This window comes from Populus alba, chromosome 1, assembly GCF_005239225.2.
Source record: "Populus alba chromosome 1, ASM523922v2, whole genome shotgun sequence".
NCBI lineage: Eukaryota > Viridiplantae > Streptophyta > Magnoliopsida > Malpighiales > Salicaceae > Populus > Populus alba.
The window spans coordinates 29,396,098-29,424,028 of record NC_133284.1 but is presented as its reverse complement, the minus strand read 5'-3'; the positions used below and the strand labels follow the sequence as shown (position 1 = coordinate 29,424,028).

The 27,931-nt window shown below is 34.8% G+C and overlaps 3 protein-coding genes across 4 annotated transcripts; 1 reads left to right on the top strand and 2 right to left on the bottom strand.

Moving 5' to 3' along the window:
• Positions 1 to 239: 239 nt before the first annotated feature.
• Positions 240 to 4,311, bottom strand: LOC118032905 (phosphomethylpyrimidine synthase, chloroplastic). Of its 2 annotated transcripts, XR_004684736.2 has the most exons (6): positions 3,851 to 4,311; positions 3,613 to 3,740; positions 2,397 to 3,223; positions 1,388 to 2,070; positions 926 to 1,025; positions 240 to 780 (listed from the first exon to the last, which is right to left on the bottom strand). XR_004684736.2 is itself a non-coding variant. In XM_035037697.2 (5 exons), exons 1-4 carry the CDS (start codon positions 4,129 to 4,131, stop codon positions 1,390 to 1,392), a joined length of 1,917 nt encoding a protein of 638 aa, XP_034893588.1. In that variant the 5' UTR covers positions 4,132 to 4,311; the 3' UTR covers positions 821 to 1,025; positions 1,388 to 1,389. The 2 variants fall into 2 exon arrangements, 1 of the variants encoding a protein (XP_034893588.1); XM_035037697.2 differs by lacking the exon at positions 240 to 780 and having other exon boundaries at positions 821 to 1,025.
• Positions 4,312 to 9,316: 5,005 nt separating this feature from the next.
• Positions 9,317 to 16,754, bottom strand: LOC118032904 (ATP-dependent zinc metalloprotease FTSH 7, chloroplastic). The gene is made up of 13 exons (XM_035037695.2): positions 15,721 to 16,754; positions 14,604 to 14,669; positions 14,382 to 14,516; positions 14,199 to 14,264; positions 13,503 to 13,688; positions 13,328 to 13,414; positions 13,125 to 13,238; positions 12,909 to 13,033; positions 12,712 to 12,820; positions 11,351 to 11,476; positions 10,473 to 10,793; positions 10,272 to 10,395; positions 9,317 to 9,863 (listed from the first exon to the last, which is right to left on the bottom strand). Exons 1-13 carry the CDS (start codon positions 16,570 to 16,572, stop codon positions 9,739 to 9,741), a joined length of 2,436 nt encoding a protein of 811 aa, XP_034893586.1. The 5' UTR covers positions 16,573 to 16,754; the 3' UTR covers positions 9,317 to 9,738.
• A 4,790-nt stretch (positions 16,755 to 21,544) lies between these two features.
• Positions 21,545 to 27,353, top strand: LOC118032941 (uncharacterized). The gene is given in 7 exon segments (XM_035037750.2): positions 21,545 to 21,554; positions 21,661 to 22,794; positions 22,890 to 23,986; positions 24,323 to 25,261; positions 25,519 to 25,830; positions 26,029 to 26,517; positions 26,970 to 27,353. Coding segments are annotated over 7 exon segments (4,365 nt in total).
• The last annotated feature ends 578 nt before the right edge of the window (positions 27,354 to 27,931 follow it).

Below are 27,931 nucleotides of genomic sequence, written 5' to 3'. Positions count from 1 at the left end.
TAAGAAAATCAAAATTAAGGTAAATGATCGATAATATCAAATTTCACATGATTTTAGAAATCTATCATTTACTTTATTTTTTATGTTAATTTCAGAGATATTTTTTTTATTTATATTAAATACTCTCAAACTTTCTATTTAAAAGAAAAGGCTGAAGGTTTAAATTAGACATTCCAAAAAATTATTGTGTGGGGATAACAAATAGGGGCCATCCAGTAATATTTTCACAGAACTAGGGGTAAATACAATTCAACCCTTTAAGGAGGGCTGTTTGTTATTCTTTCTATGAGGCTATAATTTAGTAAAGAAAACATCAAGCCTTAAGGGGGGAAAGGAACAAAACATTTTTCTATTGAGGAGTTCCGGGCTAAGAGGGCAATAATTAATGATCAAATTACAGTTAAATTATTTATCAAATCTATCTATATTTTCATAGCAATGATATTTGAGTAACCTTCAAGGATCTTGTAGTGGAAGCTTAAGCAATTTATTACTTTTTATATTAATGGTTGAAGATTGAAGACAGCTACCGTTAGTAACATCTGAGCCATCAAGGTGGTTAGCTTGGGCTTGACGATGAATCCGCACACATGGATCAGCTAGCCCGAGCCATGGAAGGAAGGTGTGCCTACCTCTACCTGTGCAAGAAAAATAAAATGGAAAAGAAAATGCACACTCCCTACGCAGGCATTATCCTGTTCAGGTTCAAAGGGACTTTCTCAGCCTGGCAGCTGCCTCCTCTAGCCTGATGGCCAGTGTTAAAGCAGGGCACAGGCACCCCTGGTGCTTTCTTTCGTTAACAAAATTGCAAAAGATAAACTTTATGGAAAATGTAGCGACTGCATTTTATTACTGCAACAGAGACATGGAGCACAACAAACATAAATGACTCCAGGCTAGCAAACACACTGAACCATCAACTTACCCACTTACTAAGAGCTAAGACCAAATATTGCAGTTCTTGACAAGCACGGATGCATCAGGACTGCAAGGATGTTTACAGAAACTCCCCATGCTCATGTTTCCTGCAAGAAAATCCCACAAACTTCCCAGTGAAAAAGGTTTGCATTTTCCATGTATTAGCAGTGATGAGCAAAGGAACTGGCTAGGTTATTATTGACAGGATATGCATTAGCAGAACAAATATGAACAATATTCGAACACAATATATTTGGTGCAACCAAAGCCCTTCGATTAGTAGCATTCATGACCATTTACTGCAAATGGAAAGTGCACTTAGATCATAGGTTGGCCACATATTCAGCATTCATTGCCAGCATTTGCCTCAGGGGAGTCATTTCTCCATGGTTAGAGGGTTTGTTACAGTATTAACAAGATGCACTTCGTTTACTTTGATGATCTTTCTAGTATTTGCACAGAAGCTTACCTTCATCTCTCAGAGGAACTGATGTAATTTGCTGGCAGATAAATTTCTCCACCAACTTCACCATGTTGTTCTCCACTTACAGTTTTCCTAGCAGCCAGGAACTCGGCACTCATGGCATCCATCCCATGTTGCACAGCTTCTTCTGCACTACCATAACCATGCTCCTCTGCATACTTTCGAATATCCTCTGTTATCTTCATAGAGCAGAATTTAGGCCCGCACATGGAGCAAAAATGTGCCACTTTTGCACCATCTGATGGGAGGGTTTCATCATGGAAGGACATTGCCGTCATGGGGTCCAATGACAGAGCAAACTGGTCCGTCCATCGGAACTCAAATCTTGCCTTACTTAAAGCATCATCCCAGGCTTGTGCATGAGGGTGACCTTTTGCCAAATCAGCAGCATGAGCAGATATCTTGTACGCTATAACTCCAGCCTTCACATCATCTCTGTTTGGCAGTCCAAGGTGCTCCTTTGGTGTGACATAACAGAGAAGTGCAGTGCCAAGAGCCCCAATATTGGCAGCGCCAATAGCAGAGGTGATGTGGTCATATCCAGGAGCAATGTCAGTTGTTAGAGGTCCAAGAGTATAGAAAGGAGCTTCATTGCACCACTCCAGCTGTTTTTGCATGTTCTCAGGAATCTTGTGCATTGGAACATGTCCAGGCCCTTCATTCATAACCTAGAAAAGTACATGAACATGTAGGTCACAGATTAAAACCAAAAAGAAAGCAGTAAATCTTTCAGAAAGTAGCATGGCTGGAAAAAAGTTAAATGCTCTGCTAATTAAAACATAATCTTGGGCATCCATCTGTGTCATCTCTGGTTTGGTGATTCAAAGCATGAAAGCCACTAATATTTACACCAAGAACACAAAAAGATTTGAAAACCAAATAGTGTCATTTAAACAGTAAACATGAAGTGTATACTTCCAAAAAAAAACTCCTTTGTTGCATAGCTCTTGCATGAAGCTTAGAAGTTCTAAAATATATACTGATAAACGATTACCTGTACATCCTTTTCCCATGCCCGACGAGTCAGTTCCCCTTGAGTTAAAAGCTCTGCAAATTGAGCAGTGTCATTGGCATCATATATGGACCCTGGCCTCAGTCCATCACCAATTGACAGGGCCACATCATATTGATTGCATATATCAAGGATGTCATCCCAATGCTCGTATGCAAAGTTCTCCTTGTGATAAGTTAAGCACCACTTTGCATGGATTGATCCTCCTCGCGAAACAATTCCTGTCATGCGCTTTGCAGTTAAAGGGATGTACCGCAGAAGAACCCCAGCATGAATTGTGAAATAATCTACACCCTGCTCAGCTTGTTCAATCAGGGTGTCTCTGAAGACTTCCCAACTAAGATTTTCAGCAATTCCATTTACTTTCTCAAGTGCTTGATAGATAGGCACAGTACCTACTGGCACAGCAGAGTTACGTAAGATCCACTCCCGGGTCTCGTGAATGTGACGGCCAGTGGAAAGATCCATAACAGTATCAGCACCCCACATAGTTGCCCATTGAACCTTATAAACTTCTTCCTCGATAGAGCTCGCAACGGCAGAATTTCCAATATTTGCATTAACTTTAACCAAAAATTTTCTTCCAACGATCATCGGCTCCAGCTCTAAATGCTTCTTGTTGGAAGGGATAATAGCCCTCCCACGAGCAACCTCTGACCTCACAAACTCCGGGTCAAGCTTTTCACGAGCAGCACAATACAGCATCTCCTCAGTTATAATTCCCTGCTTCGCATAGTACATCTGAGTGTACCTTGGTGTTCCTAACTTCTCCCTCCTGTCAACCCATTCTTTACGCAGCTTAGGAAGTCCTGAAGACACAACACCGTTCATTTACAGTAGCAAATTAATTTCATGATACAAGTCCGTCTTTCTTAGCCCACAAAAACTACCATGACATGACACTCAAGAAAAAGAAAGCTGACAGTAGAAAACAGCATAACCCAAGCATCAGTTAAAAAAAAAACAGTCTAGACGGACAAATCCCCCAAAGTTTACAAAAATTTTAAAATCCCCTTATTATTTGAAGCTTTTAAAATAAGTTCTAATGTAATGGCCATCCCCAAATAAAAATGTAAAATCCTGGCCCTCCCGATAATTTGTTAAGTAGAAACATAAGTCATTTAATTGTTACTGCAAGGTTAAGGAAGGTGATGAACCGAAAATTAAAAAGATAGACAAGACAAGACAAGCTGCATACCTACGCGGGGACTGATGTTTTGAGGCCCACTGGTATCGTAGTTATCAAAACTTGGTTCATCGCCGGACAAGTGGACTCGCCGGAACGGAACTTTGAGGACATGACCAGATTCTTCATGTTTAACTTCCCTGCAAACCGAATTAAATAAGTGGACGGACCCAGTTGAAAAAGTCTGTTCTTACGATGAGCGTAGATTGAATAAGGAAATCAATAAAAACAAAGGAAGGAAGGAGAAGACCTGTATTCTTTAGTGCTCTTTGGAAAACATTGTTCAAAAGAGGGAAGAGGAAGAAAATCAGGAGAAGAAGGATCGACAGTGTTCTTCTTTTGCTTAGTTGCTGGTGGTGGATCGAATGTTAAAGTAGCTCTGGCTCCCGACGCCAGAGCGCGAGCGCAAAAATCCTTCTTGCATGCTGCTGCTGATGCACTCGAAAATCCAGATGGTAAAAACGCAGTGGTAATGCCATTCTTGGTTACAGCGGAGGATGTCAATATAGCAGCAGCTTGGACAGATGCCATGGAGAGAAAAGATCACAAATGAAGCTGAACTCGTCGAAGACTGGACTGGAGAAGTAGGCAGGCAGGCAGGCTTATCTGTTGATATGTTGTATTAGTGAGTGAGGGAGAGGTGCCGATAGAAGCTGAGTTGGCGCCTGGCAGTTGGCACTTCCGCTGGCTTTGGTACTTTACTTTTTAGTAGTCTCGATTGATGGTGCTCATTTATATCTTCGGATTTCAATAGTTTCTTTTTAAAAAATAAAAATAAAAATTTAATATTATCGTATCAAAATAATTTTAAAATATAAAATATAAAAATCCTTAAAAATATCTCTCTTTGTATACGTGTGTATGTGGACTCGGGCAGTTACCTTACCTGATAAATAACAGGCAAGGAGTGATGAATGAAAGAGGAGGTCATAAAAAGTTTACGCTTGCTGACGTGGAGTATATAACTTTCACATCTTAAATGCCATTAGTATGTTTATTTTTATGTTTTAAAAATATTTTTAAAAAATTTAAATATTTTTTTAATATTTATAAATTATTTTGATATGTTAATATTAAAAATAATTTTTAAAAAATAAAAAAATATTTTAATATATTTTTAAATAAAAAATATTTTAAAAACCAACCATAATCACAATTTTAAACAATATATAAAAATATCTCTTCAAAAACTTAGTCCAACTGCAGTCACGTGCTGATCACACGAGGAGGACTGGACTGGACTGGAGTGGCACTAGAATTTGATAGGAGCAGGATGCCGACAAAATTTATGGAGTTGGTTGCTGATTTTTTTTTCCAAATTAGGTGATTTGGAATGGTGATAGTGAACGGAAAATAAAAAGGGTTAAACAATCATGGTTTTTTCTACTAAATATATCCGTCTACTTCTTGAGTAGTTAGTAGAATTGTTAAAAAAAAATAAAAGAATAAAAGAATCTTAAACACTATTCATGTAATAGTTTTTTTTCATTTAATTTTTTTTTTCAACTTTTTTTTTTAATTTCATTTTCATATTTGAAAATTAAATTTATTGGAGATTTTATAATTTTCTTAAATTATTTTTTACGATATTATTTTAATTTTTATAATTTAAAAAAAATTAACGGGTTGACTCAAGTTTTTTTTTTTCTCAATTGATATTTTAAAAAAAATTTCATTCTTCAATATTGAGTTGATTGAAAATCAAGCTTTTTAATTTGTTTTGATTTTCTTTTTATGAGGTTATTCTTATCTAATAATTCGGGTCACGAGTTTATTAAATAATAATCTCAACTCAATAACTTAAGCTATTATGTAAGATCCCAAGATATGATTTATATTATTCTCTAACACATTCCCTTAAGTGAAAGCCCTGTAAACTTGAAACTTGCACATGCTCACTCTACATTGTGCTTAATTTTTATAAAATAAATAGGGATGATGAGATTTGAATTCATAACCGCTTGATTATCAAGGCTTTGATACCATATTAAAGAACCATCTCAACTCAATAACTTAACCTATTAGGTAAGGTCCCAAGATATGATTTATATTATTCTCTAACAGAGTTTGACGGAGTAATTCGAGTTAACTTGGGTCGGTTTTTTATGTTTTTTTTTTTTTTAAAAAAAAATCATTTTCATCTTTCACCACTAGATTGATCGAGAATTGAGGTTCATAAATTTATTTTAATTTTATTTATATTAGGTTATCTCAGTCATATAATTCGAGATGCAAGTTTGATAGGTTGATTTGAGTTATTTTTTCTGATAATTTTTTAATTTATTTTTTTCATCCATTAACATTAGATTTACTTGAAAATTAGGCTTCATAATTTATTTTGATTTGTTTTTAATGAGGCTATCATGATTAGACATGCAAATTGACAGGTTAACTCAAATCGATCATATATATATATATATATATAATAGTCATCTTAAATGTTTATTTTAAAAAAAATTACGCTTTTATCGATCATTTAGGTTGTCTTTGGACTTGCCAAATTGATTGAAGTTATATCGGGTCGAACTCCACATGGTTTTAAAATTTGTTATACTAGAAAAAATATTAGCAATATCTAAATATTTTCTTATGTTAAAATTGTTTTCTAATTTGACCCACAACGTAGCCCAAACCAATAAACAATATTCAATGAAACAGTGTCCTGATAAATTTTCTCCTAGCTCAAAAAACCATTTGACTAGGGTTTGAGAGCAAAATGATATTTATACCATGATTTAATGTCATTTTCAAATTGTTTAAATATAGATTAATCTTTTCAATTTTCTTACAATAGTTAAATTTCTTAAATACCACAAGAGAAACAAAAAATGATGGCTTAGTCCAAGGGCTTTTATATCCTTTTTCATTTTTTTTCCGTTGAAGTAAAGTTATTTAATTACTCATGGGTTCAAAATTATCCTTAAGGGATGTTTATATCTTTTCATCATGGTTTTTTGTTAGTACTAAGTTAAAATATAGATATTTTTTTAATTTAATAAATGTTTAATATTTAAAAAAAAAAACTTTGTTGGTGCATGTCGCAAATAAGTGGGGCCCACATGTATTTTGAGCACCATGTACGGTCGTTCTGTCACCAAACACCACCATTCCTAATGATGTTTAAAAAGTCTTAATCTTTTTTTCATTTCCTCCCCTCTATCCACCTTGAATTTTGTGTCGTCCTTTTTAAAAATTTCAAACCAACCCCTTTTATTATTTTTTTTCCGTAACATCTGGTCAGTGTTATTTTGTTTATTATTTTTTAAAATAATTTATAAAATTATAATTTTTTTTTAATTTCACCCCTTTTCAATTTTTATCTTTCAAATTAGATTTTATTTTTTTTGATTGTTATATGTTTTGTTTGAGATTAATTTTTATGTTTTTTTACAATTTCATACTCATGTTGGATTTTTTACCTATCAAATTTGAGTTTTGTTCTTTTGATTGTTATTTTTTTTACTCTGACAAGTTTTTCAAATTGATTTTTTTTTTTATATAATTTCATCATTTAACATTAACTTAGTTGAGAATTAACTTTCTTAATTGAACTTAAGTTTAAGATTTCATGGGTTGCGGGTTTTAAAGAGTATACCAAGTTTAAAGGTTTCTGTTAGTTTTGCTTTGCTTTTTTTTTTTTTTTCATCCTTTCACATTTATTCAATTGAAAACTTTGTTTTATTTTTTTATTTGTTTTTTGTAGAACTTTTTGTTGATCTTAAAAATAACTCTTATTATCTCAATTTTTTTTTTTTCATTTTTTGTTGAGTTTTTTTGGCTAATTATTTAAATTTATATTTTTCTTCAATTCCATGCCTTGATATTTGGAATAACTTTTGTAAAAAAATTTTATAAAACTAAAATTCATTTTCAATTCCATCCCTTTTTATTTTTTTAATGTTTCAAATTTAGTTCTCATCTTTTAATTGCTATTTCTTTTATTTGTGATATATTTTTGAAAAAAATTTCATCATTGTTAAGGTTTTTTTTCCTATCAAATTTGATCCTCATATTTTTTTTTATTATTTGTTGTTCTTTATTGAATATACTTTGGCTAATAAACATTGAATTGGTTGGGAATTGAGTTTCTTTATTTAATCTGAATCTAGAATTTAATGGGTTTTGAGTTTGAGATTTTAGCCTAGATTCATAAGATTCGCTTATGTTTGAATGATTTGTTTTTTTTCTAAGCTTATTTTTTATATATAATTTTATCATTCATAATTTTTTTTTTTTAGTTTAACGTAGATGTCGGGTAGTTTTTTTTTAGTTTATCATTCATAATTAATATCATTAGTGGTTACGTTTGTTTTTATTTATTTATTTTCATTTTATGTGATATTTTGTGAATTTTTAAAACTACCTGAGTTATCTTGTATATTTTATTTACCATTTTTTATAAGTTTCATATTCTTTCTTTTATTTGGCAGGTATATTTCCCAAGTCTGATTTTTTTTTTCAAGATTTCCTAAAGCTTTGATGATACCCAAAAGTAAAGATGTGGGATTAATTGTATTTGAAATACTCCAAGTTTGATTCTTCAACCGGAAAACACACGCATATCAGATGACTTCTTGCATAGTTATTTTAGTTATATTATTTCCTTAATTAGCTTTACTTAATTAGTCAAGTTATTTTTTATAAAAAAATATTAACAATTTCATCATACTATTTTTATTTTATTTTTTGTAAAGTATCATTATGTTTTTATAATTTTTTATTTGAAAAGTTGTAGAACGGTAATTCAAGGAATAAATTTTTTAGTATTTTATGTGTTTTTTTTTCTTCATAATTATCAATGAGTTAAACTAGCAGATAAATAATAGAAAAATACTTAACTTCGAAGAGTTGCTCCAAATTCCAAAACCTGAAGAGTCGAGACAATGAGTACTTGAAACTCTGAATTATTAAATAATGAATTTTAGACAAAACCATGATAAGCTCCAATTCATTTTTCGTGGTAATGAATTGCAGGAAATTGTTGCTACACACCTCTCGATTAAACTCTTAACCCAAGCCAAGCCCTATATTTTCGTGAAGAGGCATCCAGCGACGTGTGGTCCTCGAGACTCCTGGATTTTTCCTGCAGGAAGAGACGGAAGATGAGTCATTTCCCGAAAGCAACGCTGATATTTTAGACTCGGGAAAAATATCAATGCGATGAATCGCCATCGCTCTACATGACAGATCATCAAGTGCAGAGATGTCTAGGCACCACTTGACTAGTCGTCTTGTAGATTTACAGCTACGGATAGTATTTTTTTGTTTAAAGATATATCATTTTTTTTTTAGATTTTTTTTAATTTTTAAATGTATAAAAAAAATAAATAAAAACACGCACCGTAAAAGAGACTTAAACGAGCTTCCAGGCTCATAAACATTGAAATTTTCATTCAGTTGGCTCGTCGAGAACCCATTATAGTTTTTCATCCAACGGTTCTCCATTTAAATGTCTTTTCCCTGATTATCATTCCCCGTACACACTAGATTTGCTAGACTGCAGATCAGCTTCGTCACAAATTTACCTGACCAATCGAGTTGCTCTCTACAGTGAAACAGAAAGCATAGAGCATCACTTCAATATGGGTTCCATCCTCACATCCCAGGGTCCTAGACAGCGAGGTTCCACCCGAAACTTAGACGCAAGAGTACGTAAGATAGAAATGACTTGGTATAATTCCTGTGAGGAAAACAGTGCACAACGTTTCTTCAGGCCTTTACCAAACCAGCTTGTGTGGTACTGTTATCATGCATATATTTTCACAGAATAATCATGTATACAACTGAAAAAAATAATAATAAAAAAAGATATAATTTCCATAGACCTGAAATAATTGCCAATGGACAAAGGATTTCAAAACCAACTAGTAGTGTACAAGGGGGTAATGTCAAGATGGTGAGAGACTTGACTAAGCTCCGGCAGCGGCAGATCTGCAGCTTTCCACCATTCCTTCTGCCCGTGGACCAGTAAATATTAAAATGACGCCAAAAATTTACCTCATTGAAATATAAAATGCTGTAGGGGTGAGCTCAAAGATAATGCCACTAAGTTCATCAATATTATAGTGGCTGGGGGCGCTACAGGCTAGCTCCATCTTTTGCCTGATAATGAAGAGCTGAGAACACAACCATTGTTCATTAGGAGCCTGCTTGCAGTGGGAGAAGGGATTCTTGCTTGCCTTTGACAAAGAGCGCGAGCTCTTTTGGAGCAACTACCAACTTCAACCACTCTTGCAGCTCTTTGCCTTCTACTTTCTCTTTCTCTGACCAAGCCGTTGAAAAAGAGTAAATGCCAGGACATTATGGAAATTACAGGTAGGAACTCTTCGAAACACAACAAACACCGAATTTACAGCAACCCAGTATCATAAAAAATTCAATATGCAAACCCAGAATCTAACCTACATCAACTTCTGTGGGCTGGGCACCCTGGATGGTATCTAACAGCAAATACAAACTATGTATCTCATGCAATGCATTGAGGAAAGGTACACGCCATACCAGCTAAGCAGTTTCACAGTTTTAAGATCAACCATTGTCAATGGTATTGGCATATTAAAAGGACTGCTAGAAAGAATTTGTGGCAATTGATGGACTCCAACTTGGCAATGCATCAATAACATAATGCACCAAACACTATGGTACTGAATTTAGCTAGCGTCAATCATTACCTTCCAGATAGGCACCAAGTCCCTCCAAGACAGTTGGATTAGCACGCACAACGGAAAGTGCTACATCAAGGGCAGATAGCAGCAATGCTCTCACTTCTCCTTGAACAAGATCAACAAGATGCCCCTGTGGCAATCAATTTCATGTCAGTTTTTAACCATACTACATGAGATGAAGGAAACAAACTTTAAATAACACCGCACCTGATCCCTTCCCCATGGAGCAGCTCCAGAGTCATCCATCCCTCCTCCAGAAAGTGTTGCTAAAGACACAGGACCTATGGTCTGATTAAGACCATATTCAGCTACTGCCTTGTATGCAATATCAGTAGCCCGCCGAATATCATCCAGGGCACCAGTTGAGACACGACCTGAATACACAACTTCTTCTGCTGCCCGTCCTCCGAGAAGAGTAACCAAGCGGCCACGCAACTCATCAATGAAGAGTAAATATCTATCCTCGTTTGTTGGTGGTATATAAGTAAAGCCCAATGCCCCTCCTGACCTTGGTAATATGCTCAACTTCTAATGATATGCAAAGATGTAATTGTTACTGTCTATTCTATATACCATTCGGAAAATTATAAGTAGTCTAAATATGATGTCTCATTTCTGACTTTATGTAAGTTCATATGCCCAAGAAAATCCAGGCAGAAGTTCTAATAAAATAGAATCCACTAATTTTGATATTAGTAGTGTTAAAAGTATTTACTTCCATCCGTTTTTCTTCCTAGAAGTTCAGAAAAAAAGTCTCTCATTTGATTGTTCAATTCAATGACTACTTTAGAATTAAGTATATAAACAGCTGATAGGATTTGGATATCCCAGGATTCCATATATAAAAAATTTCTCCATGAAAGTCCCTATTCCAGCCCAATTAGAAAATCAGACATGAGAAAATAGAAAATGCAGTGAGCAATCAATGATAACAATGCTTTTGAGCTCAAGTAATCTCCTCGAGCACATGACAATATGACACAGTATGGACATGCCATTAAGGGTGGCATAATTCCCGTGGATGCAGCCTCACTAATGACAAATAAACTTACACCAATCAGTAAAAGTGTTCCTGTGATGTTTACCTCAACACGTGGCTGTCCAGTAAGGATATTAGCAACAGCAGTACCTACTACTGCATGACCAGCTTCATGGCGTGCAACCACAGCCTTCTCACTTCCTTGCAACCTGACAGTCTTCTTCTCAATGCCCTATGAAAACAAATGATTGGTTCAGTTCTTTCATTATACTCAAGGTTTACAAACTCCCTTTTCAATTATAACTGAATCTTATTGGCCATTAAGGAGTGAGGGAAGGGAGGACATGTGGTAACTTAGGCACAAACTCACCACAATGAAAGCACAACATGTGCACTGAATAGATAAGAGCATGGTACGATTAAAACTTGCAAAACAGAGGAGCTAGGACTAATACAAAGATAAGCAAGTGCACTGGAAAATGCTCTCTGAGCTTGTGGAAGACAACATTATATACAGGCCCAAAGCACTTGAAGATACATAAAAGCAGCAAAATCAGAATCCAATTGTTGCAGGACAAAGGGCCTTTAACATCTCCAAATTAACTGTAGGGCCTCTAGGGACCTTCTCCAGTCTTGTTGAATTAGCACGGAGTCCTATTTTATATATACTTAGCTAAGCATGTTGGTTGTTTATTTTTGTTGAAGTTTTCTTAAATTTTATAGGTCATGAGTACTTTGAAAATTATATCCACAGCTATCAGCTGGGTTATTTTTTATTGGCTCTTAGATATGGTCTACTGATGTAAGTAGGTCTTATTAAATATCCTGCACGGTTTCATTTCCCATTTCAGGGGAGTCTTAAATTCGTGGTTGCAAGAAATCCCAAAATCCATATAGTTATGTAATTTTTTTTTCAATGCCAGGACAGTTCAGCAGAGATTTCAAGTGCTTAACTGCAACCCTGCTTCCATATGTAATGCCCATGGACCTTGGTTGAGATGCTTTGAGAAAATCCAAAAGTGCAGCATAGAATCTCGTATCCTTTGATATTGTAAGCATCATGTATCATATTAAATTGCTCCATCACAACCCTAGAAAACTTCCTTTAGTAAAACCCCAATTCATCTATCAATCTTTCAACACAGAACAGACAGCATATCTTGATTTTTTCTTGTTGAATTAATATTGGCTTTTACCTCATTAACACCAAGTGTGAACACATATAAACACAGTGGCCATTGAAAAACAAGGTAAAATTCACTCAAAAACTTTCCACAGGTGTCCTACATGTATTTTTGGGAGTTTTAAATAACTGTCATAAGTCACCAAAAGGAACTAAATCATGAGAGAGGTTAAATCATTATCAATTGTCAATGTCTTGTCAACAGATAAAAATGTCTAAACTATAAATCAAATTAGGAAAGCAGCACCAGAGAACAAGAAATTGATCATAAAAAGAGGAGATACCGCTATTGCCCGCTCCACTGCCTGAATGAAATCAAGTTTCTCCACCACTACTTTATTTTTCCTTCCAGCCAACAAAGCAGCTTCATTTACCAGATTTGCAAGATCTGCCCTGCATAAAGAAAGAATTAAAAGGTCACTCGTGCTAACTTAGCCAAAAATGAGTCACAAAATCTAAAATTAGTCGTGGGAGGAAATACCCAGTAAAACCAGTAGTCATAGAGGCAATATCACTGAGATCAACATCCTCTCCTAAAGGTAGTTCCTTCTTGGAAACATGTACTTTTAAAATGGCTTCTCTTCCATTTCTATCAGGTGTTTCCACCTAAAGACAGAGATGAGACAAATAGCAGTGACATCTGTTATTGTTGAACTATAAAGTGTGTGCCAAGATGTAAGTGAATCAGAGTACCAACCATAACCACGCGATCAAATCTTCCTGGTCGGCGGAGTGCAGGGTCTAACACATCAGAGCGATTTGTTGCACCAAGAACAATCACAGCAGAATTGCTATCAAACCCATCCATCTCCTGCGATGCATTTCGAACATTTCAACTTCGGCAGTGACATAGCCAGGAACATTTCAGAAATGAATAATACTTTCAAGAAAGAAGCATACAGTGAGCAACTGATTCAAAGTCTGCTCCCTTTCATCATTGCTAACAATGCGGAATTTTCCATCACGACTTTTTGCCACAGCATCTATCTGCATATGGAAAAATGTAATTGCATTAAAACATCCTTGGTTTTTAAGATATAATGTCCCAACATGATAAAAATTCCCATAATCTTACCTCATCAATAAATATTATGGATGGTGCCTCCTTCTTTGCCCGGGTAAAGAGATCTCTCACACGGGAGGCGCCCATGCCAACATACAACTCTACGAATTCACTTGCGGAGCAACTTATAAAGGGAACTTCAGCTTCTCCAGCAACAGCCTTTGCTAGAAGCGTCTTACCAGTCCCAGGAAGGCCCACCTGTAAGATAGACAAAAATAATTCTCACTGAACTTACAAAAAAATTGAACCATAGAATAAATCATTGAAGTCTCTTATATTTATTCTCTTGGTTCAGGCAAGTCATCAAATGATATTTCAGCAAAGACATGCATGCCGGTAGTGGATGAGGAACTTGAGAACGAACAAAATTAGGGAGACCCAGAGTGCGAGAGTGATAAAATACAGCATTTATATTTAAAAGAAAAGAAACACAGCTATATACAGCAGCTAGAGAGATCAACAATTTTCCATTTTTTGGGTTCACAGTTTACTTTCTCATGTTATCTTTGTCAATTGTCCAATCTGGTGAACATTGAAAAGGACAATGAGATGATTGGTGGAGTGATGTGTATGCAGTTTATTTTAACCGAGGACAGCAAAGTTGAAATATGCAAGTAATTAGGGGAGATTTTTGCTGGAGATTGGAGGAACAGTCAGCTTGTTGCCATGCAATAAACTTCAATCTAGAGTTTTTCTTTCTTTACTCACCAGAAGAACACCTCGAGGAGGACGAGCACCAAGTCTGGTATACCTGTCTGGATTCCTGAGAAATTCCTGTACAGTAAACATCAGCCTGTAAAGATCATTTTACTGAATTAGTAGAGAGGATTTAGAACACTGAGCAAGACATGATGGTCCATTGGACTAACAAAGAGGTCCAATATAACGCACCACAATTTCTTCTAGCTCTTCCTTAGCTTCATCAATACCAGCTACATCGGCAAAAGTTATTGTTTCACCTTGCTCGGAAACTTTTGAACCTCCAGAGCCCCCAGACTTGCGATTCCTAATCTGACCAGCTTTATGCTGCACAACTTTGCATAGATCCACTCAAAATCCTGCTATATTGCATAAAGTTCAAGACAATTGAAAAGGTAGGATGAAAGTTAGCACCTGAGAGAAGGTAACAGGGAAACGGTGCAGAAGCCCCGCAAGCAAAGCTGCATAGAACAAAGCTATCTGAAAGGAACAGAAGAAAGAAAGAGATATTAATCTCCATCTAGTGAAACATCTCCTGCAACAACACAGCAGAAAACCTCAACGGATAATTTTTCTTTCCATCTTTCAAAGCACTAGGTGACCTGCAACCCCCCCCCCCCCCCCCAACACAAGCCCAACACACAGCAATGAGAACAAATGACTGCAGAAAAGTGTATAGATAAATGAGGGAGATTCTTTTCTATTTTTTTGGTTCATCCAGGAGATCTCCTGCGAAGCACCATCCTAAAAAGAAGAAGCAAAATAGGCTCTTAGCCAAGCTGAAGAGTTTTATCAGCTGATATTACATGAGACTTTGAAAGTCCAATATCTAGAATTTCATGATTGCAATTATCCCCATGCCATATCTTGTAGCATTCTTCTCTTCATTTTCCTCTAATAACAGTTAAGTTTCATCCAAAGAATAAAAAAGAAGAAGTAATATCACATGCACCATCCATTTTGAGCAGACAAGGGCTAGTGAGCTATGATCAGCATAAATGACGTAGATGACAAGAACAGCATAGGGGAAAATGTAAAATCAAAGGAAGAAAAGTGTGATCGATCATGCTAATAGAGCGTGAACAATGAGGCAATTAGCTAAAAATTGGTGCTAATTCTCTATGAGAGTTATCAAATTGCCAGTAATAATGACAACTCTGTTAAAACTATAATTTAATATGTTGGATTCAATCTAGGATCCATAAACAATAACTTCACAATTCATATGCATATCAGTATCTGGTAGGAAAACAAAACCTCGGACAACGAAATTTTGAGGATAAAAAATGATTCTCTCAATCAGATTGCAAACGTCCAATCCCTATTGAATGGATGTTTGCTTCATATTTTCAACATCAATGCTAGTCTACTCTAGCAATGTACTTAAAAACCAAACTAAATGCAACACATAAACTTGCAACAGTTATATCATCAAACTCAACCGGCAAACTTGAACAGGAAATTAAAAAAAAAAAAAAAAAACAGTATATTTACACCAATTCCTCCTAATTAATTTCTAATCAAAACTCACCAATGCCGAATTCAAGAATCCGCCGGACCTCTTATCAGGCGAACCAAACTCCACCTGGTACTCCAGCATCTTCTCATAAGGAGTCTTAATATCAGTAGGTCTCGTCGTAGTATACACAATCCTTTTTGTCGTAGGCGTCACACTCCTTAACAAAGACTCCGAATCTTGAAACTTGCTACTAGCCACTTCACTACTACTACTACTACCACCGCCACTCTTTTGACTACTAATTCCCTCGTTTTTTAACTTAAACATTATATGAACGCCATCAACCTCCACTTTCTGCACTTGATTACTGCTAATTTTACTCAAAAACTCACTATAGGGCACGCTGACTAAGGTAGTGGGTTGCGTCGGCTCCGACCCGGGCAAAGCAATTCCGGGTCGGAGCAACCGCATAACGAACATAAGAATCCCTAATTGCAAAAGCAAGACACCAATTTCTTGCGCTTGAATTAAAGGTTGCCATTTCCAATTCTGCTTCTTGGAAAACCACCATTCGCTTTTCCCTCGCTTCTCTCTCTTCTGCTTGGACCCCGAATTAGACGGCGAAGACGGCGCCGACGGAGGATTTTTTGGTGGTTCGGTTTCGGTGCTTGTTTTCTCGGTGGAATCGCTTTCTTGACATTTAGCTAAGATTTTATAGTCTCTGATTTTGGTGTTGGATAAAAAACTGAAGGATTTGGGATTAATTGAAGGAAAAGAGAGGCAATTATTATTAATAATTGGGGCAAAACGGTGGTGGAGAACCCTAGAGGATTGGAGTCGAATTGAATGAAATTTAGTAAGAGGAGGAGGAAGAGTAGGAGAGATATGCGTTATTGGTCTTAGAGTTCCGAGCATCGATGACATGCTTTGTTATATAAATTTTTTTTGAAATCCTAAACCCTTAACATGATAGATTAAGAAAACACTCAATCAGATAGACATGTGTGTTTATTATGGGGACGTGTTTGTTGGCCGGAGAGAAAAAAAAAATTCCTGCTATGGAGGATATATTGCAGGGAAGGGGAGATCACCGTTGAATATTTGGCGTCAGATTAAGGCTGTTGAATATTATATATTAATAATTTCCCTCGTGCAATCGTTATTGATATGGATAATTACAAATCAGCCATCTAGATAAATTCAGTCCCCGACTTTTGATGTATTTCTAGGTTTTTCACAAACTTTCTTTGGTTTAACATTTGTATCCCTCCATGTCAATTTTCATTACCGAAAAATTAGAATTTATAAAATTAAACTCTATAAATTTTTTTTATTATAATATTATATTTCAAGTAATGATTAAGGAAAGGCATGAATTGAAATTGGTTTTTTTTTGTTAGTTCAGAAAAATAAAATGTATATAGTTTTTATTATAGAAACACATTTATTTTATTCAATATATTTATTTAAGTATTATGATAACTAAATTGATATAAATTTGATATGCATGTATAGATTTTTCTCTCAATATAACAAATTTTTGAATCTATGATGTTTTGTTAGCAGGGGCTATAAAATAGAAAATTACCCCCATTAAGACACATTTTTAAACAATAGAAAAATCAGTATCATACTATATTTAATTATTTTTTCTCTCACATTTAAAATATATTAATAAGAATTTCAACTCTAATGCAACAATATTATTTGTCACAAATAGTATAATATAGTATTATAGCACTTTTTTCATAAAAAGTGATTAATATATCTGTTTTTATAGGAAAAAAACTGGCAAATAACAAGAGATAAACTTGTTATATCTAAAGAAATATAGGCAAATGTTTTAGAGATATGTTGAAAATTTAGAGTTTGCCTAGATATATACTAATTTATGGGTTTGTGTTATGTTGTTGCTCAAATTAAGAAAAAGTAAACCTAAAAAGAGTATTTAGTTCATAAAAACTAATTGGTATTATTATTAAACTCAACTCAACATGTCAATTTAGAAACTTCCTAACTTAGCTCATTATATAGTTCGGGTTTAAAATTAAACCGTGTAAGAATTATCCTGACATGACTAGTTTATTTAGCAAGTTCAAAAGTAATCCGAACAATTGATAAAATACATGATTTGATTTTTTTTTGAAAACAATTAGGATGATTTTTTAAATATTAAAACATTAATATATTGGATCAACTTAGGCTTCACGACTTGATTTGTCAAATTTACGATAATGGTGATGGACTCCAATGAGTTGAAGAATATTGTTTTTTTTTTAAAAAAAGAATAAAATTATTTTTACTTAATAATATGATAATAAAATAGATGCTCATAAAATCAAGCACGAACAAAATGTTAGAATATATATTTTTTTAAACTTGTAATAACTTTATAAAAAATAAACTAAAATAATTTATAAAGATAAATTTAAATTCAAGCAAATAATAAAGAATAAAATTAAAAAAAAATAATGAGAATGAAAGAAAAAAAAGAAATGGGATGCCAAAAAAGGATGAAAGAAAAGACCACTTCTTTTACCAAACTCGAAGGAGGTGAGTTGGACTTGGCACCGCAACTTTTTTAGATCTATAAAAAAGTAATGTTTGGGGACTGATTTGTAGCTATTCCAAACATCTCTAGGGAGACACTGGATAGAAGAATGGGGAAAGTTTAGCTGCGGTGATGTCCATATGTGGTTGTCTTATCTGAGGTTGTGAGCAGGTGAGCACGTGCGAGGAAGAATTGCGGGTGATGGAGAATGGCGCGAGACACACCACTCGCTCAGGCAACAAGAGCCACACTCTTTGATTTTTCAGTGGAGGAGGAATGATTGGGCTCGGTTTTGTGGCTTCTGAGCGACTGAAATTAAGCCTATTTTTGGCCATATTCGACCCCTGATCTGGCCATTTACGACCGCAGCAGCAAAGAAAAGAAATAGCTTTTTTAGTAGTAAGATTGTAGTTATTTTTTAAATAAATTTTTTATTAAAATATATGTTAATAATTTTTTTTATTTTTTAAAAATTATTTTTAATATCAGTATATAAAAATAATTTGAAAATATTAAAAATATATTAATTTAAAATCAATAAAAAATAAAAAAATTTAATTTTTTTTAAAAGTATTTTTAAAATGCAAAAGGAGGAGAAATAAGAAATAGCAGACACAATGAGAACCAACATAATTTTAAAAATAATTTTTTAAAAATATTTTAATAGGTTACACTGTTTCTAACAACGTAACCTATAGGATTACATTGTGTTATTGGATACAATATAGTTTATATAATTGCAATGTCCCTAACAGCACAGCTCATTAAATGTTCTTTTTTCAGAAACTTTTTGAACTGTGCACTCTCTCCAAAGGTTTTTGAGAAAGTGTTATTTTGAGAAAATACTCATAATAAAAAACCCTCATTCTCCACGAGTGCCTAGGCATGCTAGGAAAAAATTATAACAACCCAAATAAAATAATAAAGAAATAACTAGAACAGAAAGCAAGTTAGATATATTTTTCTATTCATCGCCTTTATCCTCTCTAAAAAAAATTATAATCTTGATTTTGAGAATATTTTAATCTTTTTAAATGATATATTAATATTTAAAGATTATATAAAGATATATATTTTTTAAAGTGATACTTTTATCTATTCTAAATATCTAAATAATCATGATTTTAAGGGTATTTTAATCTTTTTACACGATATATTAATTATTTAAAGATGCTATTTATATGTATATATCTTTTTCATAATTTTTAAATATTAAAATAACTTAATTATTATTAATTTTTTAAAAAATTAAAATGGTTAGCAAAGGGTATTCTAGACTTTTTGTTTTTATTTAAACAATAAAAAGTCAAATTTTCCCTTGTAGCCAATAAGTATCAACCTCAGGCTTTGGGCCTTTTGATATTCTCAAATAGGATGTATTACAAATCTCATAAATATAGAGGGTAATTTGATATTTGTTTCCGTAAATATAATTTTTTTAATTAATAAATATGTTCACGCATGCTTATCATGCTTCAGTGTATGGATTGCACCTCTTGATAAACAAACAAGCCTTCCCACTATATTAAGGGTAATTTGGTGCAATGCCTAATGTTGATGGTGTGGCGGCTTGTTGCCGATTGACTTTTTGTTTTTACTTTTTTTTTTTCCTCTCTCTTTCCCAATAAAAAAAAGTTGTTTTCTTTTTGTTTATTATTTCATTCTCAGTTCTTATTTTTTTTAATTTAGTCCTTATACTTATGATTTTTTTAGCCATTTTCTTATGTTTTTGTTTTAACTTAACCCTCCAATCAAAGAATTGTTCTTGCCCTCTATTTGTTTTTCACCCTTATTCTTTTAATTGCTACCTTTTATTTTAAATTCTTGTGTAATTTTTTTTATTATTTTATTATTCAATATTTAGTTTCTTGAGGATTGAACTTCTTATTTTTTGCATATATAATGTTTCTGGTATAATAACCCATGTCACGAGTTTTAAAAGTTATTCATGGTGTAGCTTTTAAACCCATCTTGAGATTGACCCGAGGCAAGTCTAGGACCGCGAGCTAAGCAAGTTGAACCAGGTCATGTTGGTTGATTGGGTTGTGGGTCAAATCTATTTTTTGTTTGGATTATACTGACTCAACCCTCCTTTTTATTTTTATTAGAACATGACCCGATCGAGGCCTCAAATCACTTGAGTTAAGAGTCAAACTACCAGGTCGAGATTGCTATTTTTTTATTTTATATCTTTTGTTTTATTGATTTTTTTCCTAACTATATCCTTCGGCATTTAATTTGTTAAGGATTGAACTTTTTTTCTTTTTCATGTATGATGCTTCAATTCTAATGACTTGTGTCAGAGTTATCTATCACACATTTATCAAACCAGACTTGGGGATAAACTTGGAGCAAGCCTTAAGGCTTGAGTCAGGTGGTTTAATCTAGGTCAACCTTTTATTTATTTTATAAATATGTAAAAATGACATTGTTTCTTTTCTAAAAAGAAAAATGTTAATAGGTTTTGACTAAATTTTTCCAAGACTAAATGGTTAGTCAAAGCTATAACCCGAGTTGTTAAATTTTTGTTCTTTTTTAAATACACTTGTTGTGCCTAAATATTTTATAAAAACTTAGCGCGGATCCGCAACATAGAGCAAGCCTCTATCTAGTATATAACTAAACCTCAATAAATTAATATCTTGGGAACCATAAAAATTTATTATTTAATCAATAAATCAATAAATTAATAATTTATACATTAATTAACAAAATAATAATTTATAAAGGCATTCTTTTTTCTTTTTCAAAACATTGAACTTAATATGTTTATTGTATATTGTGATTACACGAATATTACCTAATTATCGAATTATAAATTGCGATATTCTATGTATTTGTTCAACAAAAATAAGTTTATGAATTAGTCTTATCAGATAGAAGTAATGTATCTATCCATTTTTTTTTTATAACAAACTAAAATTACATTAAATGTATATTTAATTAATAAACTTCATACATATTAAGTCAAGCAAAAACATGTATAAAAGAACATGCATGCAATATCTCTAACAAGTAAAACTAAACACAATGGCTTTTGATCTCAAGATATAAAAAAATCAACATTATGAATGAAATGAGTATAGCATTTTTTATTCCACCAAGAACAAGGAGGAGGAAGAGAAGAACAGAAGTGAATTTCCAAAATAAAAGGATCTCTCAGAGCTCACAACCAACCAAATATATCTAAAAATGAACAAATAAAAGTTTTTTCTTGGTTGTCATTCTTGGATACAGCTGACCTCTCTTTGTCAAGCCCGATTTTTTTTGGATCATAAGATTGACTTGAATCCTTCATTTTGTTTTGGTGGCCATCGATATCTGGTTGATCCGACTGTACTTGAAATGGTGATCTGTTAATATCTCTAATATATTCTTAAAAGTCTGAAAACTGCCAATAATTAGAGGCAGCTTGTGAATTGCACATTCAAATTAATTTCAATCTCTTTGATTCCTTGTAGGCTGTTTAGGGATAAAAATGGATGCAAAGGAATTTCAAGCTTTCATGTGGAGAGTTGTTAAATTTTCCATAAATACTTGTACTGCATTGGCACAAAAATATCCCTTTGCTTCAGGTGTTTTGATATCCTTGCTGATTTTATACCTGTTTCTTCCTTCAGTATTCTTTTTCTTGATTTACTCTGTACCATTTCTTGGCTGCACTGCTGTTTTTATCCATTATTGTTTGAATACACAACGTCCCAAAATCCAACATGGGGATGAGAGGAAGGAACACGGGGTCTCTTCTATTGAATCTCGGAGACTGTTGCAGAGAAATGTCAACAAGAACAATGACGAATCGGATACACATGCTGTTAAAGAGGAAAAGGATATGGTTTCCCCCATGATTTCAAATGATGAATTGATTGGCAGAACTACCTTGGCCGAAGAAAAACCAAAAATAATCATGGAGGAGAAAGAAAGCCGAGCTTTGAGCAGCGGAGAAAGTTCCTCTCACAATGTGTCCATCGGTGAGAATATTTCAGAACTCGGCCAGGCGCCAAATCCTGATGCTGTCTCGTGTGATGGCTTTAATGAGCAGCCTACAAAACTTCAAGTTGGTGGTGAGGTGGAGCTGGAGAGCTCAAGCTCCGAAGCAGATGATGATGATGAAGAAGAAGAATCAGAAAAGGGTAAGGAAAACGCTGTACAATGGACCGAGTATGATCAAAAGAATGTCATGGATCTTGGGAATTCTGAGATGGAAAGAAATAGGAGGCTGGAGATCCTAATTGCAAGACGCAAAGCAAGAAAGTCGTTCAAAATGAATAGTATTGCCGGTTCAGGTCCAAGGCATCCCGTTATGGTGGCCAGAAGCAACACTTTCCACGTTTCTAAGAGTTCAGATGATCAAATACCCGGTTCAGCCCCTTCCATTTTGTTACCAACCAAAAATCCATTTGACCTTCCATACGAACCACATGAAGAAAAACCTAATCTAATGGCTGACAGTTTCCACGAAGAATTTATGGCAGATCACCAGAAAGAATTTCCCTTCCGCAGGCATGAGAGCTTCTCTTTGGGAAATTCTTTCCAGGATAACAGGCAAGGTCAACACGAGGGCAGAGGATATTCTAGACCTAAAATGCAATCAGGTAAGAAAAACCCCTGTTTTACATTCTTCAGCAACCAAGAAGAATATACTACAAACTTCTGCTACTAAGGCTGAATCGATAAACTTTTTATGCAGGCAAGGGAAATCATGATCGGCTGGTTGATCGTTTATTATTCCAGGGTGGTGAAACCTTGCGCCGTAACTTAAGTGTTACTGATCTTGTGACAGAAGAACCCCAATCTTCCAACCAGGTAGATGACAAACAGGAACGGGATAGAGAAGTTGGAACCACCAGGATCAAACTCATAGGTGAGAAGATGGAGCAATCTCATTACAAGGATCCAAGTTTAGGCAACGGGAGTGATATTCAAATGAACAAAGATGCGAATGCGATCAAGGACAAGGAAATTTTGTCAAACCCATCTTCTTCTGCAGAAGACATTCTTAATGCTAAGACAGCTGAAAATTCAGAAAGTATACAACCGACAACGTTCAAATTTCCCGAGGTGTTTTATGATCGGGCACCGAACTCTCTCCCTTGTCCAGTTCCTAAGGCTAGAGTTGTAGCTGAACCTTCATATGATTCCAGCCCTTCTGCAATTGACAACACGAGAATGGAGGAACATTTCTTTTACAAGCTCAAGCCTGGGCATACCCCTAATCACTCCATAGCTTCTGACATGCAAGTGGAGGTCTCAGAAATTGGTTCACCCCCTGAAGATGGAACTGCTTCATCCAGTGATGACGAGTCCTTGATTTATGATGGGGATAGCGAGAAGGAATTCACTTCTGGGAGTGAAGAACTTTGGGGTTCTTCACCACTTGCACCAAAAGTTCAAGAACATGGAAAGGCACCTGGACGAATATACGAGGAAGGGGAAGAGGGTATGACAGAAGTAGAGTTCTCAAGGGTCTGGGACGAACCCGAGAATCCAATTTCATCATCAATGTGGCCGTTATCATCTTCAAGAGCTGAAATATCTCAAGAGGATCAAGCCCATTCAATGAAAATTGATCCTAAACTATCTAATCATGTCAAGGACGAAGTTGATGAAGTCAGGGAGCAGAGGCCTTCTAATGCTTCTGACGTGGACGAAGTTGAAGAAGTAAGGGAGGAGAGGCCTTCTAATTCTTCTGATGTAGTTCCACCTGAACATTCCCTGGAAGGAACGCGATTGATGGAGGGTTCAATGGCTCACTCGCTTTCTGAAGTGTACTTTCCGGAACCGCAGGTCAGTTATCAATTTTAATGATATAATAGAGTGTTATATATGGTTATGGTTTGTGAATGAACTTGGATTAAATTACAATTTCTGTTTTATGTGTGCACGCTAATCTTCTGATAGCTTTTAGTGAAGAAACAAATCTATAACTAATACTCTGGTAAACAATTTATTGTTGTGCTTATTGTCTATCCAATTTACAGCCTTAGTGAATCAATTCTTCAACGATCTTTCAGCATATTAGAACTTAATAGTTTTTATATGCCAATTCATCCTTCTCTAAATTAAGAAAATAATTAGAAAAAAGCTGTTGGACTCATCTTTGCTACTCCGTAAATAAAACAGGAATCACTGAGTGCTTCTGGGAATTCTGCAGAAGAGAAGAAAACGAATTGCGATGCAAATGAAACAGTCACATACGATGATAGGGAATATTTGAAGTCAAATGAAAACAGACATGTTGAAGCTGAAAACTCCATTATGCAAGAAGTTTTAGGCAATCTATCAGAACCAGCTGAGGGAAATAATTCAACATCTAATAGCAATATCAAGATCGAATCATTGTTTAACTCTGAGAAGTATGTAGGGGGCATAGGTGACGCAACTTACACTGTAAATGATTCAACGTTCCTCATAAGTGATCACTTAGAAGACGCGAAATCAAATGAAGAAAGAGATAGTGGAGCTGAAAGAGTCATGCAAGCAGTCATAGGTGATTTGTCACAACCAGCTGTGGAAAGTAATTCAGAATCTAGCAATCATATAGAGAGTAAATCATTGAATTCTCCTGAGAAGTTTAGAGAGGAGGCAAACATCAACAATGCGAATGACCCACCAGTTCAAATTAAGGATCGTGTTGAAGACTTCAAAGATGTCGACCGAGATTCTGAAAGGCTGACAGAAGATTCAGACATTCAGAGCATTTTAATGCCAGTCGAAGCTGAAGACAACCCGACATCAACTCAAGGCGGTAAAGAAGATCAAAGCACAATAGAAGTTGGAGTTTCTGTGGTAAACCAACCCTTTATTGATCCAACTACACCAGCCACCCTGCCAGAATTTGTGGTTGAACAAGTTTCTAACAATTCAAGTTTATCCTCGTCTCCAAAGTCTGTTTTAGCATACAGGATCCCAGCAGATATAGGTTCTTCATCAGATTTCAGTCAACTGGTGGCCACTGATATGGAGGAAAATTTACTTATGACCGCAACTCAGGATACCAGTCTTGTGGTAAATGATTCAATAGATCACCCGTCTATTGATAGAAAATCTGAAAAATCTGAGGTCAGTGATACTTTGAAGCAGAAACAAAATTAGGGTTTATTTTTATGAAGGGAATCCAGTAAAATTGCTTTCACGTATATTTATTTTTTCACATATCATCTTCTACTACTTGCTACTGTGATTGAATCCTTGTAAGTTTAAATGATCCATTCTCCTCTCTCGCATGCATGCATACAACAGTTGTTTTGACATTAGTATAGAGGCAGAAAGGCCTATTTTAACAAGATATCTGAACTAGATGCATCATTATCGAGCAGGAACCATATGACACTCAAGGGAAGTGTACTGAAGAAGCCATTGACATGGAGAACATGAATGGATCGGTGCTTGATGATGAGCAAACCATGGAGAATTTAAAATCTAGGAAAAACTTAGAATACGAATCAGAAACATTGATCAGTAACGAGGCTTCTGTAGAACTGTCAAAACCACTTGAAGAACCCCAAACTGCTGATCATCTTGAAGGTGCATCTGCAAGACTTGTGGACAATGAAGCAAGCGTTAACTTATCAAAACCAGACGAGGAGCATGTCAGTTCAAAAGTTCCTGGAGTTATAGTAGAAAAGGAGGTAGTAACATGTCATAAGATTATTAAGTTCCTTACATTGTTCTGCTCATCACTGCACTTGTTCCATCTTAACGCGATGGATATTTTTACTGCAATTTTTCCTTTTTTCTTGTAAATTCCGCACGAAAGAATTTTCTTAACAAACTTTTAGCAAGAAAAAATAATACTAAGACAAACTAACCTATGTTTCATTGAATAGGAGTCAACAAATCCTCCAAGAGATGTTGCAGGAGAAGTCAATCACATCAGTGATGTTAGTGATCCATCAATAAATAAGAACGAATATTTGGAGAAGTTAAAGTCTTTTGAAGGCAGTGAAGGTGAACCTCAATTTTCAACTGGACATGAGATATTTGTGGAACCACTAAAACCAGCCAATATTACTTCCCTTGAAGGCCATGAGTACAGTCCTGGAGTCTTAACTGAAAATGAAACAATTCTCGCATCATCTCAAGCAATCGAGGAAGTTGATAATTCAAGAACCAGCAAGGAAACTGATGAGTTTGGAACACAAATAGCAGACCAGGAAATTGAAGACTTGTTAAAGCCAGGAGAGGCTGTTGTCTCCTCAGAAACCACTAAGGATGTCCATGGTGACCCTAAAGATTTAATTGATCAAAAGGCTGTCCTTAACCCATCCACACCAGCTGTTGATGAAGACAATATCTTAGTGACTCTTGAAGCAAAGGTAATACGATGCTTTTAAATAGTGTTTTTCCTTGTAACTCGTTCTGCTGCTAAAACGAGTGCTTGAAGGTGGGGATGGAGGTGGTTTAGCTTCTGAAGCTGCCATGAAATGGTACTCCAGTTGTAAAGATTAACATTTCTTTTCTTTTTCCTCTTATTCTTGAAATTAAATAGAGCATGGATTTTGGTACGCTGTCATTTTTCCTGTCTCTTGAAAATAAGTTATTCTCTATTGCTTTCTCAGGTATATATTGAATACTAGCTAGCAACTCCTTTCCAGCAAGTTCATTCCAGTATTATTATTTGCTTAGAATTCTTTTTCGAAAAATTTATGTTTCTTTTGACAAAATTCTTGTCTTTATTGTACAAAGACATCAAGAAATGCAAGCACACTAAAATTCGCTACTCATTTCCCTGTGATATTGACCGGGACTGTATATTCCTCATTTGCAGGACTCTGCAGCTGACTCTATTCATAATGTGAATGAATCAGAGATGAGTGAATTTATCAGCAACGAGAAGTTCAAGCATGTACAAGACAGTGAAGACGAATCTCAAAGATTAGATAGACAAGAGGATATCATGGAACCACTTAAGGCAGTGGAGGTTACAAACTCAGAATCCATCAGAGATATTGAAGTTAATGTCACCATCCCATCGCAGCCAGAAGGGGAAATTAATAGTTCAGATGACAGAGAATAAACCGAGGATCCTGGAAAGTCAATTGTTCAGGAGAATGGTATGGACATATCCGAGGCAAGCAGGGATAACGATATTGCAAGGGCCGTTGAAGATAACAAAGATAAATCTGAAGACAAAACTGAGATCAATGGATAGAATCACCAATCATAGAAGCACTGAAACACAAGAGCAAGTGACGGCTATACGGAGTCAGCTTGAGGAAGTATATATATTGTAAAATATTACACCAATCTCTCCAGAAGCAGGTTATGTTTTTATTTTATTTTATTTTTTCCTGTAAAAATTTACACCGAAGAAGTTAAAACGCCATTAGTTGCCGAGCCAATCTGACAACAACTGACAGGGTTAAAACGTCAGTGTATCTCTTTGTAAAGTAAATAGAAAGTTTTTCTGTGAATCAGATCACGTCTCAACTTATTTTCCTGCATACACAGATGATACATATTTATGCATGCATATTTGAGCATATATCTTTTTATCGTTCTAAATATACCCTTTCATTTGATTTACGAAACATTACTCCTGAACTAGTGTCGGAGAGATCGTAGAGGGCTTTTCTAAATCATTTCTAGTATCTATATTCGTAAGATACATCTCAAAGATTTTTCTGGAAGTAAGGTCTAATAAGTAATTAAGTTCTTAAGCAATCTTTATTTTATGTTTGGAACCTTTTGTTAAGTGAATACAAATTTTATATCATAAAACATAATTGA